Genomic DNA, 15,146 nt, shown 5'->3' on the forward strand with positions numbered 1-15,146 from the left:
TTGGAGAGCAGGAGGGGGATCAGGGCTGGCACATATGGTTGGGGCATGGGGAGAGGCTCAGGGGTGCAGGCTCCAAGTGGCACTTACCTCAAGCGTCTCCCGGAAGCAGTGGCATGTCCCTTCTCTGGCTCCTACGTGGAGGCATGGCCAGGCGGCTCTGCACGCTGCCCCATCCGCAGGCACTATCCCTGCAGCTCCCATTGGAGGGGGCCACTGGAGGACAGAGGAGCAGGAGCAGGGCCGTGGTGTGGCCCCCGACCCTTCGCCCCAGCAAGAGCGCCTGAGCGGGGCCATGCTGCGTGGTGCGGCCCTCGACCCAGCACTCTGGCTGGAGCCTTAAAGATTCCAGAGCCACCTTCAGGTCCCTGGGCCTCTATACTCCTTCAATGCAGCGGAGACACTTCTGTCTGCAGCCCCAGCAGCGGTTTAGTCAGCAGAACGGCAGGAGAAGGCCATGCCAACCCTCTGGCCAGGGCTCAGGACAACCCAAGCCATCTTCATGGGCCAAGCTGGCCTTTTGAAGGCACGGTCGAGGACGGTGTACCACACATGACAATGGATCCACCCTGCTTTACCTTCTTGTCCCGACTATCCCCTTTCTACCGTGCATGGTCCTATATCACCTCAGACTGGTGGGTGCTCTGCATGGTAGAGAGGGGATACTCCATCCAATTCTGTGCCCTCCCGCCCTTCCAACTCTCTTCAGGGACCCTTCTCATGAGCTGTTCCTTATCCAGGAGATGCAGTCACTCCTGTCTTTAGGGGCAGTGGAGGGGGTTCCTCAGGAGCACAGGGGCAAGGGCTTTTATTTCCGATATTTCCTATACCGAAAGCCAAAAGGTGGCCTCAGGCCCATCCTGGACCTGCGAGAACTCAACAAGTTTGTGAAGAAACTCAAAGTTCCGCATGGTCTCTCTGGCCTCCATCATTCCCTCATTGGATCCAGCAGACTGGTATGTTGCCCTCGACCTGAAGGACGTGTACTTTCATATCGCAATCATCCAGCCCCACAGGTAGTACACCAGATTTGTGGTGAACAACACCCATACCAATTTACAGTCCTCCCATTTGGCCCATCAGCAGCACCTCATGTTTTCATCAAGTGCATGGCAGTCGCTGTGTTTCAGTACAGGTGTTTCCTTAACTTGACAACTGGCTGATCAAGGGCTGCTCCAAGACCCAAGTAGAAGCTTAGGTCAGATTCATCAGAGCCATCTTCGACAACCTGGGTCTCCTTCTAAACAAAGTGAAATTGACTCTGTCCCCCATCCAGAGAATAGAATTTATAGGGGCAATATTGGACTCGACCCAGGCCAGGGCATGCCTGCTGCAAGCGAGGTTTCAGGTCCTGACTGATATGATTCGAGGCCTCAGTTTCCCACCACCACAGCAAGGAACTTCTTGAAGCTTCTCGGACACATGGCTGCTTGTACCTACGTGGTGCAGCATACCAGACTCAAGCTTCGACCTCTTCATGGCTTGCAACAGTGTACCGCCTGGCCAGGGACAGCTTGGACAGGATCATGACCCTGCCTCGCCTGGTCCCTGACTCCCTCCTGTAGTGGCTCAACCCTCAGGAAGTATGCTCAGGGATCCCCTTCGCCAGTCTGCAGCCGTCTCCGTCGCTAGTGATGGATGCATCAGACTTAGGCTGAGGAGCACATCTGGGAGACCACAGGACTTAGGGTCTCTGATATTAGGCGGATCTGGCTCTTCGCATCAACGCCAGAGAACAGAGAGCAACGCGCCTGGTATGCCAGACCTTCCGGGCATAAACATTGTCCCGTTAAGTATCAGTCATGACAGACAACACCACGGCAATGTTTTATATCAACAAACAGGGGGGTGAATGCTCCTATCCCCTGTGCCAGGAAGCCCTCATGCTGTGGGACTTCTGTGTAGAACATGCAATACACCTGCAAGCATTGTACCTCCCTGGGGTATAGAATGAGCTGGCGGACCACCTCAGCAGGTCATTTCACGGCCACGAGTGGCCCCTTCATCCGGACGTCATGATTTCAATCTTCCAGAGGTGGGGCTTTCCCAGATAGACCTATTCGCCACGCAATGCATCAGGAAGTGCCAGCAATTCTACTCCTTTCAAAAAACAAAACAAAACAAACAAAAAAAAAAACAACCAATCACAGCCCGGGCTCCAGCACGGACTCATTTCTCCTCCATGGGGGAGGTTGTCTCCTATATGCCTTTCTACCCATACCATTTGTTCACAAGGTACTCCTCAAGATTCGGAGGGAACAAGCTCAGGTCATATTAATAGCACCAGCCTGGCCCTATCAGCACTGGTACATCTCTCTCCTACCTTGCCGCTCTTCACGGACCTTCTGAAACAAGATCATGGTTGTCTTCAACATCTGAACCTCGAGTTGCTTCACCTCATGGCATGGAAGCTCCATGGTTGAACCTGATTACGTTTTCCTGTTCAGGCCAGGTTAGACAGGTCCTTCTTGGCAGCAGAAAACCCTCTATGAGAGCCACATACCTTGCCAAATGGAAGAGATTTTTAACTTGGTCGGCGCAGCGCCATTCGTCCCCAACACTAGCATCAGTGCTGCTTATTCTGGACTACCTCCTCCATCTGAAGCAGCAGAGGCTTTCATTACTGTCAATAAGAGTGAACTTGGCTGCCATCTCAGCCTTTCACCCAGGTGAGGAGGGCCGCTCTGTATTTGCTAACCCGATAGCCAGGTCTTAAAAGGGCTTGACTGGCTATACTCTGACGTCCGTCAACCTGTCCTGATCTGGGACCTCAACCTGGTCCTTTCTAGAGACTCATGGGACGACGTTTTGAGCCCTTGGCGATGTGCTCCCTGCTCTACCTCTCTTAGAAGGTGGCGTTCCTGGTGGCAATAACTTCGGCCAGGAGGGCGTCTGAACTCAAGGCCCTAGCCTCAGAGTCCCCTTATGCCATGTTCTATAAGGACAAGATGCAGCTCAGGCCTCACCCTGCTTTCCTCCTGAAAGTTGTCTCACAGTTTCACATTAACCAGGACATCTTTCTCCTGGTGTTCTACCCTAAGCCACATTCCAGCGGCAGGGAGCAGACTCCACTCACTAGATGTCCGCAGAGCGCTAGCCTTTTACGTCGAGAGAACAAAGTCGTTCAGAAAAATCAGTCCAGTTATTCATGGCGGTGGCAGACAGAATGAAAGGCCTACCTGTGCCATCACAATGCATTTTGTTGTGGATCACTTCCTGTATCCGTGAGTGCTACAACCTGGCGGGAGTTCCTGCACCCCCGATCGCTGCGCACTCCACCAGGGTGCAGGCTTCATCAACAACGTTCCTGGCACAGCTCCCTATTCAGGAAATCTGCAGAGCAGCGACATGGTCCTCCATCCACTTTCACCAAGCATTATGCGATTACGCAGCAGGTCTGAGATGACACTGTCTTTGGTAGAGCGGTGCTCCAATCAGTGGATGACTCTGACCCCGCCTCCTGAACTCGGGCTTGGGAGTCACCTGATTGGAATTGACATGAACAAGCACTCGAAGAAGAAAAATGGTTCCTCACCTTCTCATAGCTGTTTGTCGAGATGTGTTGTTCATGTCCATTCCAATACCCACCCTCCTACCTCTCCGTCGGAGTAGCTGGCAAGAAGGAACTGGGGGGGTGGTGTAGGGTCGGCAGAGCTCTATATTGGGTGCCATGAAGGCGTGACTCCTGGGGGCACCCAGGCTAACCCTACAGTTGCTACAGGGGGAAAAATCTTCCGGCCACTGTGCACGTGTGCGCACACACAAACTGATTGGAATGGACATGAACACCACATCTCGAAGAACAGTTACAAGAAGATGAGTAACTTTTTTTCCAAGGTGCCTTTCACCTTTTCTGAATAGAAGGGTAAATCACTGACTCCCAAGGGAATTTAATAACTGCCTGTATTTGTTGTACACTCTCACAGAGTGAGAGAGGCTATGGGTAACTTTACGTAGTTACATACAGAAACTGGGCTTCATTTTTGGTTTAAATTCATTATGCATTTTAAAAATATATATAGATAAAATGAGATTATCTAACATAAAAATGTTACTGCAACCAGCCTCTTCTGGGAAGACACAGGTTGGTTTTGAAGTCATACTAGGACCTCTAGTGGGCTATCCGATAAACCCTATCCCTTGTGTGGTACATAATCTAAAAGCTCTTCGGCTCACAACTAGTCTTGTTTAGAATTCAATTTAAAGAAAATCAAAGAAGAGGCAATGTGGGCTAATGGATAGAGCACTGGCCTAGCAGTCAGGAGACCCAAGTTCTATTCCCAGCTCTGCTACTGTGTGAATGTGAGCAAGTCACTTCCCCTCTCTCTGCCTGTTTCACCTCCCTTTTTTTTTTTTTTTTTTTTTATTTGTCTTGCCTATTCGGAGCAGGGACTGTCTCGCTGTATCTGTGCAACACCTTGGACAAGAAGGCCCCAAACTCAGTTGGGGCTCTAGGCTATTCTATAATACAAAAGCTTCCTCTTAATACTACTGTGCACTTAACTCAGTAACTTACAGGAGTGAGTATTTCTTTCTCAGATGGAGAAGCCTGAGACACTCAGACTTTCCCAAGGCCACAGAACAAGATAGTGGCAGAAACAGAGCCTCTGGACAGATCAGCTTGAGAGGTCCTAGAATCTGAACTGTTGTAGGCCTCATACACTTTGGAATGAGCTTCCTCTATCCCAAGGAAGTACGTACACCATTAATCAGTGTCTCTGCCTCCATGCCCGATCCAGAGAGGATGTCAGCATGTTACAACTCAGCTAGAGACAGATTCACATCCTTTATGGATTGGGCACAGAGAAAGGCATGTACTAACTTTAGGTGGCACTCACTCTAGAGATATTCCTGTCAACCAAGAAGATGTGCACATTACAGCAAGGTAGGCATTTGCATCAGGGAATTCAAAACTTCACATGGAGATAAAAAAGCATCCATATATTATGGGCCTTGTAAGAGGACTTGCAGCAATAAGCTTTGACCAAGAATGGTCATCTTGCTTTTGGATTGTAGCCTAATTGATCACAGCTGAATTTTCACATCATTTTTTAAGCCTAGTATTTTTGAATGGAAACAGTTTTCAGCTACATGTTATACCATTTAGTTACAAAGCAACGGTATAAAAAAGGGAAATAAAACCAAGGTCCTGAAAGCCCATGTCCATTAAATATCCCATGGCACTTTTCGTAAGAGCATTAACCCCAGTGTCCTGGCCAAACTCTAGCTTTGAGTAATTCCATTCTGCCTCCTTCAATTCCCCACCTGCAATTTTAATTAAATATGGGAATCTTCCTCTTTTCTAGTCCTTAACAGTTATGTTGTGCTGTTATGCAGTCAAACAGCTGCAATGATTCTCAGAGGATTTGTGCTTTAGAATCCTATTATTATGGACCAAGGCCACAACTGGAATCAGGACCTCATTGTGCTAAGAACTGTACAAACATACAGGAAGACACAGACGCTGCTCTACAATGCTTACATTCTAAAGCCCCAATCCTGCAAAAAGTTATGCACATGCTTAACTTAAAGCATGTGAACAATTCCCTTGACTTCAGTGGCACTACTCACATGCCTAGAGTTAAGCACCTTTGTGCTTTATCTCATCCTGCCCCTCACACTGAGAGGAACTCCCACAAAACATCTACAAAGCTACCTTATTATCCTCCTTCAAAACCCTCCTCAAGACCTCTGTTCTGTGATGCCTACAAAAAAGTGATAATAGTTAGGCTGCTGGTGTGCTGAGACCACAGCCTAGTATGCTGGCCAATATTGTCTCATTGTTTCCTTGTACTCCCAAGTCTGTCTGTATCCATCTGTTGTCTCTTGTCTTATACTTGCAGTTTAAGCTCCTTAGTGCAGGGACCAACTTTTTGTTCTGTTTGTACAGCACCTAGTGCAATTGGGGGCTTTGGTCCATTACTAGAGCTCCTAGGTGCTATGGTAATACAAATAATAAAATATGCTTAAGTTTTTGAGAGATCAGAATGTAATTGACATCCAGATGTAGTAAGTGTAACAGTTGGAGGTAGAGGAGAACAGGTCCTACATAAACATAAGAAATATTTCAGAATAATTACTAGAGCAAAAGCCATTTCTCAGGAGACCCCTAGTTGGGACCACAGCCCTAGTTCTGCCAGGAACTCCATGTGGAAAGGCCCCTGCATGGAACCCCATTGAAGTCAATGGGCTCCATGCTGGGCAGGGGTCCATCTGCATAGAACTCATTGCAGGATCCAAATCCAAACATGCAACTCTTCTCCTGAATAACCCAAAAGGAAGAAATCTTCTCTCTTACCAGGATGCAGACATCTGGCTTGTCTTTGTTGATAACATCAATCAGATCCAACATAGGGTCATAGGTGATGCTGTCAGAAGTTGTGTAGGGCCCACAAGCAATCAAGACCATTTGCAGCTCCAAATCTAAAATGTATTGAAACAGTTTAAGCACAAGTTCTAAGCTCCCCCTTTGCCCATAGGGCATCCTCTATCCTGCCATCATACACGTGGGGGATTTCTATTTACCTTTGCTTGGCACTGTTTGCTCTCTCTAAGATCTTGCTCTCAGATGTTGCACACAGAAGCATCCATCAAATGGAAAGAGATGCACTGTGGTGTGATGTTTAAGATCTGATACACACACAGAAGCCCAGTGCTATTTCTTAGCTGTTAGATTTTTCTGGCTGGGGTGTGCAATATAAAAAAGCATCTCCCTACCCTGCCACTTAAAATATTTCTCTTTACGGTTCTATCCACAGCGATTCTGGATGATTTTAGACCAAAAAACAAAAACAAAAAAACCCACTTCTTTTCTGATGCGTCAGATGGTCTTACAAAGGATGCTATCCAGGGAATCATGTCATGCCACATCACTGATTGAGGGAAGGAGGGAAAAATCCAAGACGTTGCTTGTGTTAAGTATTTGCATGGGGAGGATGAGAAGTAGAAGGAAGAGAGACAATTCAGCATCATGAGTGATTCATACTGTTTAGCTCACCCCCAAGTTTAGCCAGATGATTTATTGTGCAATGAAGATATCAGTACAAGCCAGAGGTTCTCAATGAAGGGGGCACATCAGACTTTGAGGGGGCACAATGAGCCTTCTTATGGTTCAGTGGCTATGGTAGAAGTGAGGGGCTGGCAAGTTCCAGGTCACAGCACCACTCAGTTGTGGCCTGTCCACCCCTCTGTCGTGACCAGGAGGTTGGGGAATGGGCCAAATTTAAGTGGGTAGCATTGCCATCTGGTGCGCAGGAGGGGAGATGTGGCATCACCTCTCAGGTTTGGCTTGGCCGCCCCTCCATCTGACAGAGGAGAGACTGGGCCAAATTTGAGTGGGTACTGTTGTGACTTAGCGTGCTTAAGGGTGGGGGGTATTTTTGTAGTGGGGGGGAGCCTCCAAGTGCTAAATTGGGCAGTGCTAAAGTGGGGCGTGGTTCAAGGCAGGTTGAGACTCTCTGATACAGAAATACTGGAGAGGTCAAGAGTGACTTCTTAGCATGTTATGATCTGATCATTTTTCCTCTGATTCCCTCCCTGAGTGCCCTTCCAACAGATGGAAAGCTGCTGAAATATATATATCTGGGCCTGTCTTAAAAAATTCTAACTAAAGGCCTTTGGTTGGGTTTAAGCCAGCCCCTGAAATTAATTCAATTTTTCATGACATTCTCCAGTGCAGAGTCAGAACACAGGAGATTACTTTAACAGATCACTGGGATTGGATCCAAGAACAATCCCACAATGGACCTATTAAAAAAAGAGGAAGCTATGCCCAGTAAAGAGTATGTAATGATACTTTTAAATTTTAATGTGCACCAGATCTGAGAAACTGCACTAGCTGCAGTTTGTGCTGTTGAGTGTGTATCTGTCTAAGCCCTGGTCTACACTAGGCGTTGAGGTCGAATTTAGTAGCGTTAAATCAATGTAACCCTGCACTCGTCCACATGACGAAGCCCTTTTTTTTCCCCGACTTAAAGGGCTCTTAAAATTGATTTTTTTACTCCATCCCCGACAAGGGGATTAGCACTGAAATCGGTTTTGCTGGGTTGAATTTGGGGTACTGTGGATGCAATTAGATGGTATTGGCCTCCGGGAGCTATCCCAGAGTGCTCCATTGTGACTGCTCTGGACAGCACTCCCAACTCAGATGCACTGACCAGGTAGACAGGAAAAGGCCCACGAACTTTTGAATTTCAATTTCCTGTTTGGCCAGTGTGGCAAGCTGCAGGTGACCATGCAGAGCTCATCAGCAAAGGTGACCATGATGGAATCCCAGAATCGCAAAAGAGCTCCAGCATGGACCAAATGGGAGGTACGGGATCTGATCGCTGTATGGGGAGAGGAATCCGTGCTATCAGAACTACATTTTTTTGTATATACAGTTTTTGAAATGCCAAAACATTTGTCAAAATCTCCCAGGGCATGAAGGACAGAGGCCATAACAGGGACCCGAAGCAGTGCCACGTGAAACTTAAGGAGCTGAGACAAGCCTACCAGAAAACCAGAGAGGCGAACGGCCGCTTCGGGTCAGAGCCCCAAACATGCCGCTTCTATAATGAGCTGCATGCCATTTTAGGGGGTTCAGCCACCACTACCCCAGCTGTGTTGTTTGACTCCTTCAATGGAGATGGAGGCAACACGGAAGCAGGTTTTGGGGACGAGAAAGTTGTAGATAGCTCACAGCAAACAAGCGGAGAAACCGGTTTTCCCGACAGCCAGGAACTGTTTCTCACCCTGGACCTGGAGCCAGTACCCCCCGAACCCACCCAAGGCTGCCTCCCAGACCCACCAAGCGAAGAAGGGACCTCTGGTGAGTGTACCTTTTAAAATACTATAAAAGGTTTAAAAGCCAGCATGTTTAATGATTAATTTGCCCTGGCATTCGTGGCTCTCCTGGATATATTCCCAAAGCCTTTGCAAAAGGTTTCTGGGGAGGGCAGCCTTATTCCATCCACCATGGTAGGACACTTTACCACTCCAGGCCAGTAGCACGTACTTGAGAATCATTGTAGAACAAAGCATTGCAGTGTATCTTTGCTGGCATTCAAACAACATCTGTTCTTTATCTCTCTGTATTATCCTCAGGAGAGTGATATCATTCATGGTCACCTGGTTGAAATAGGATGCTTTTCTTAAGGGGACATTCAGAGGTGCCCGTTCCTGCTGGGCTGATTGCCTATGGCTGAACAGAAATGTTCCCTGCTGTTAGCCACGCGGTGGGGGAAGGCAAAATGCGACCTTGTAATGAAAGCACATGTGCTATGTATTTTATGTTAACAGCAAGGTTTACCGTGAAAGAGTGTACCCATTGTTCTATAAAATGGGTCTTTTCAAATACCAGTCCCTTTTTTTTCCCCCTCCAGCATCTGCATGTGTTTCAAGGATCACAGGATCTTCTCCTTCCCAGAGGCTAGTGAAGATTAGAAGGCAAAAAAAATGCACTCGTGATGAAATGTTCTCTGAGCTCATGGTGTCCTCCCACACTGACAGACCACAGACAAATGCATGGAGGCAGACAATGTCAGAGTGCAGGAAAGCACAAAATGACCGGGAGGAGAAGTGGTGGGCTGAAGAGAGCTGAAGCTGAAAGGTGGCGGCAGCGTGATGAGAGGAAGCAGGATTCAATGCTGAGGCTGCTGGAGGATCAAACTAATATGCTCCAGCGTATGGTTGAGCTGCAGGAAAGGCAGCAGGAGCACAGACCGCCGCTCCAGCCCCTATGTAACCAACCACCCTCCTCCCCAAGTTCCATAGCCTCCTCACCCAGACGCCCAAGAACGCGGTGGGGGGGGGCCTTCAGCCACTCCACCTCAGAAGATTGCCCAAACAATAGAAGGCTGGCATTCAATAAGTTTTAAAAACTTTTAAAGTGCTGTGTGGCCTTGTCCTTTGCTCCTCCACCACCCCTCCTGGGCTACCTTGGTAATTATCCCCCTATTTGTGTGATGAATTAATAAAGAATGCTAGAATGTGAAGCAACAATGACTTTATTGCCTCTGCAAGTGGTGATCGAAGGGAGGTGGGGAGGGTGGTTAGCTTACAGGGAAGTAGAGTGAACCAAAGGGCAGGGAGTTTCATCAAGGAGAAACAAACAGAACTTTCACACTGTAGTCTGGTCACTAAACTGATTTTCAAAGCTTCTCTGATGCGCACCGCACCCTCCTGTACTCTTCTAACCACCCTGGTGTCTGGCTGTGCGTAACCAGCAGCCAGGTGATTTGCCTCAACCTCCCACCCCGCCATAAACATCTCCCCCTTACTCTCACAGATATTGTGGAGCACACAGCAAGCAGTAATAACAGTGGGAATATTGGTTTCGCTGAGGTCTAACCGAGTCAGTAAACTGCGCCAGCGCGCTTTTAAACATCCAAATGCACATTCTACCACACTTCTGCACTTGCTCAGCCTGTAGTTGAACAGCTCCTGACTACTCTCCAGGCTGCCTATGTATGGCTTTATGAGCCATGGCATTAAGGGGTAGGCTGGGTCCCCAAAGATAACTATAGGTATTTCAACATCCCCAACGGTTATTTTCTGGTCTGGGAAGAAAGTCCCTTCCTGCAGCTTTTGAAACAGACCAGAGTTCCTGAAGATGCGAGCATCATGTACCTTTCCCGGCCATCCCACGTTGATGTTGGTGAAAGGTCCCTTGTGATCCACCAGTGCTTGCAGCACTATTGAAAAGTATCCCTTGCGGTTTATGTATTCACTGGCTTAGTGCTCCGGTACCAAGATAGGGATATGGGTTCTGTCTATCGCCCCACCACAGTTAGGGAATCCCATTGCAGCAAAGCCATCCACTATGACCTGCACATTTCCCAGAGTCACTACCCTTGATATCAGCAGATCTTTGATTGCGTTGGCTACTTGCATCACAGCAGCCCCTACAGTAGATTTGCCCACTCCAAATTGATTCCGACTGACTGGTAGCTGTCTGACGTTGCAGGCTTCCACAAGGCTATTGCCACTCGCTTCTCAACTGTGAGGGCTGCTCTCATCTTGGTATTCTTGCGCTTCAGGGCAGGGGAAAGCAAGTCACAAAGTTCCATTGAAGTACCCTTACGCATGCAAAAGTTTCGCAGCCACTGGGAATCATCCCAGACCTGCAACACTATGCAGTCCCACCAGTCTGTGCTTGTTTCCCAAGCCCAGAATCGGCGTTCCACAGCATGAACCTGCCCCATTAGCATCATGATGCCCACATTGGCAGGGCCCGTGCTTTGAGAGAACTCTGTGTCCATGTCCTCATCACTCTCGTCACTGCACTGACATCGCCTACTCGCCCAGTTTCACTTTGCCAGGTTCTGGTGCTGCATATATTGCTGGATAATGCGTGTGGTGTTTAATGTGCTCCTAATTGCCAAAGCGATCTGAGCGGGCTCCATGCTTGCTGTGGTATGGTGTCTGCACAGAAAAAAGGTGCGGAACGATTGTCTGCCGTTACCCTGACGGAGGGAGGGGCTACTGACGACATGGCTTACAGGGAATTAAAATCAACAAAGGGGGTGGCTTTGCGAGAAACTGAATGGCCGCCTCAAGGATAGAACTCAAAACTGGGTTTAGCAGGCCGTTGATTTCACAGAGGGAGGGAGGGAGGAGAAAATGAATACAAAACAAATCTGGTCTATTTCTTGTTTTGAGCCACTTCATCTATCTTTATACATCATGCTGGCAGCAGACCGTGCAGTATGACCGCTAGCCATCGTCATCTCCTGGGTGCTCAGCAGAAGACGGTGCAGTATGACTACTAGTCATAGTCTTCTGCTAGCTGCAGATTAAAAGACAGCGCACTGCCGGTAGGACTCAATCGCCATGAGATGAAACAAGGGAAATGACCTGGCTGAGTCACTCCCACGTTTGCCCAGGCACCCGGTTAAAAGAGCACCCAGGACTACATTGACAACTGCTACCAGTCATACTGCACGGTCTGCTGCCAAAAGGCAATAAACTGCTGCTGTGTAGCAATGCAGTACCACGTCCGCCAGCACCCAGGAGCCATACGATGAAGGTTAGCTGAGCGGGCTCCATGCTTGCCGTGGTATGGCGTCTGCACAGGTAACTCAAGAAAAAAAGGCGCAAAACGATTGTCTGCCCTTGCTTTTACGGAGGGAGGGCAGGAGGGAGGGAACGGGGGCCTGACGGTATGTACCCAGAACCACCGGCGACAATGTTTTAGCCCCATCAGGCACTGGGTTTTCTACCCAGAATTCAAATGGGCGGTGGAGACTGCGGGATAGCTACCCACAGTGCAAAGCTCCGGAAGTCGATGTTTGCCTCGGTACTGTGGACACAGTCCGCCGACTACATGCACTTAGAGCATTTGTGTGGGGACACACACACTCGACTGTATAAAAACACTTTCTACAAAACCGACTTCTATAAATTCAACCTAATTTCGTAGTGTAGACATACCCCAATTCTCTAAAGAACCAGTATGCAAAGCTAACCTTGATTTTCTAAGCGGGAGGCGGCGTGGCGGAGGGAGAATCTTTAAAAATAATTGAACTCACCTTCAACTTGCTCTGTAGATTTGTAGAAAGGAAGAGGCACCCCCTGAAAAGAAAGGATACTTGAAAATCATTGCAAGCAAAGGGAATAATTGCACATGGCCAAATTCTATTCTCAGCAACACCAATATAAACCCACAGCAGGATTTCGTCCATAGGCTCTACATGAAAGACATTTACTCCATCCCTGCAGGAGTGAGGAGAAAGTTTGATTTGATTAACCAATAGGGACAAATACATTCCTGGGTGATTATCACATGCCTCTGTGGTACCGTGAAGCACAAGACCATAGGGAAAGTGACCTCAACCACCAGTGATGTGCATTAAGCTCTATAAATCTACTGCCCACAGGGGCTTAGTGAGATTAAAAAATTGGGGGGAGGAAAAGTCAGCCTCATGCATTACTGATAGATATCACATTGCTGCAGCAGCCATTCAAAAACTATACATCCCCAAAGGAGCACTTGGATAGCCTCAGACAATCCCTGTGATACTTAGTGAGATGAGGTTACTTAAGAGGTCTTTGCAAGGTGTCCAAGTCATGGAATAAAGATGAAGTGTAACCACACCAGCTGCATGTGCACAAACAGGTGGATGGATGCTTGCTAAGGAAGTAAAGTTAGATTGCTGGTTTTTTGTATCTAGATTTCGAGGAACATCAGCACTACAGGAGGTGTTTGGGAATCAGAATGTGGAGCTGGGGGAATACCATTGGCCTATTAGAATCAGCATTGAAACTGAACAGAAAGTATTCCCTTCTGCACTCTTTAGTCTAAAAGAGCCCTGTTTTATTGACTTTGCAAGGCCCATTTACTCAGGCACTATCAAAGGTGATGGACTCCTAGTGAGTTGTGGATAGTCTTTCTAGCAGTTTGATTTCTGGATGCTACATTAATAAGTGTTGTATTTTCTGATGTTCTAGGGTGTCACTATATTTAACACCTAGCGATACACAGATGCAACAAACCTGACACAAAAGATGTACATTGAAAAATAAACCTTGGCCTAAATTTTTCAAAAGTCCCTCACAATCTGGAGGATCCAACCTAAGACACAGTAAAATGGCCCAGTTTTCAGGAAGTGGGTGCTAAGCACATTTTGAAAGCCAGGCTTCTTTAAACATATTATGTTGGGGACTCAAAAATAGAGGCACCCCAAAATCATTATGTACTTTTGACAGTTTAGACCCATGTGCCTCACAAATGGTAAGATTAACTTGCACGCAGTACAAGTTACTTAGATAGACAAGACTAACTCCTTTTACAGAAGGGTTAATTATTTAATCATTCAGAATTATTTCACAATTAAATTGTTTGATCATCCAACTATAAAAATCGCTTGTAAGCATACGCACCGAGTTTCTAATCTGCCCGGGGGTGCTCCCCCTGGCTCTGTCCCGGGCCCCACCCCCACTTCACCCCTTCCCGAGCACATCCAGCCCCCGTTCCTTCCCTCTTCCCCCATAGCACCTTCTGCATGTTGCGGAACAGCTGATCGTGGCAGGTGGGAGGCGCTGGGGTGAGCAGGAGGTGCTGATAGCACCCACCAGTAGCCCCCCTAAGAACCTACCTTTTTTTTTTTCTTCCCCCTTTTTCTTTTCCTTCCTGTGGTGCTCTAACCTTGGAGCATCCATGGAGTTGGTGCCTATGTTTGTAAGAACAGATAAGCCAGTTTCTGGGAAAAAAGTTCTAGACCTGCTCTTGATGTTTCATTGACAGCACAAAGACATGGGAAGAGTAGAAAAGGATTTGAGCTTAGTTGGATTTACTAACCTCGTACAGCTTAGATGCAACCAGCTTTCCACCCGTACTGTTAATACTCTCCATCACCACAACCTGGAAAACAGTTAAATAGAAGAAACCCATGACACCAGGGTGACTGTTTGTTCAGACTCAGGAAAGGACTAGGCTATCAATAATACCTAGCACTTATTTAGTATTTTCTTCAGTAGATTGCAAAGCACTTTACAAAAGAGGTCAATATCATTAGCCCCATTTTACAGAGAGAAAACTGAGGCACTGAGAGAGGTCATGACTTGCCCACCGTCACCTGATAGGCCTGTGGCAGAGCCAGGCATAGTATTCAAGTCCCCAATCCAGTGTTGTATCTACTATGCCAGAATGGTAGTATTAGAAGGTAATATATTTCTGTCTATCCGCCAAGTAGTAATAAGATGACCTTGGCTATTATTTTTTCATATTCAGATCTCAAAGTGCTTTACAAAACGAAGAAAGCATCATCCCCATTTTAAAGATGGATAAACGGAGTCACAGAGACTAAATGATTTTCAAAGTTACCCAGATTCCACTGAAACTCATTAGGCTCCTTTGACAATTCTAACCGTCCGTACCCAGCATTCTAGAAACAAAGACTCAAACCTTGAAAACTTTCTTATATAATTCCTGCATCTCGAAATAATGGACAGATTTCCTAGCCCCTTCTGCCCCCAGCAATATGCCCTATCCAACACCTCACCTGTCCTGGAAAGAGGGAGTATTCTTTCAATTCTGATAAATCCACAGGAACTTGCCCTCCTGAAGAGTGTTCTCGATCCCCTTCTAGAATGACTGACTTGGCATTCAGTTTTCCGTTGCCATCACAGGCAATCTGTCCCAGCACAGTGACTGGTTCCTACAGAACAGA

General features: G+C 47.4%; 1 protein-coding gene across 6 annotated transcripts in view; it reads right to left on the reverse strand.

Annotated features, from left to right (window-relative positions):
• Positions 1 to 15,146, reverse strand: part of POLA2 (DNA polymerase alpha 2, accessory subunit) — a 49,605-nt gene that overhangs the window by 24,918 nt on the left and 9,541 nt on the right. For all 6 annotated transcript variants that reach the window (XM_043519745.1, XM_038410902.2, XM_043519747.1 and 3 more), the window contains exons 8-11: positions 14,979 to 15,134; positions 14,276 to 14,338; positions 12,507 to 12,549; positions 6,296 to 6,420 (exon numbers count right to left, since the gene is read on the reverse strand). In XM_043519745.1, the coding sequence (XP_043375680.1) occupies positions 6,296 to 6,420; positions 12,507 to 12,549; positions 14,276 to 14,338; positions 14,979 to 15,134 (387 nt within the window). The remainder of the gene's footprint in view (positions 1 to 6,295; positions 6,421 to 12,506; positions 12,550 to 14,275; positions 14,339 to 14,978; positions 15,135 to 15,146) is intronic.

The sequence above is a fragment of the Dermochelys coriacea genome, chromosome 7 (assembly GCF_009764565.3).
Source record: "Dermochelys coriacea isolate rDerCor1 chromosome 7, rDerCor1.pri.v4, whole genome shotgun sequence".
NCBI lineage: Eukaryota > Metazoa > Chordata > Testudines > Dermochelyidae > Dermochelys > Dermochelys coriacea.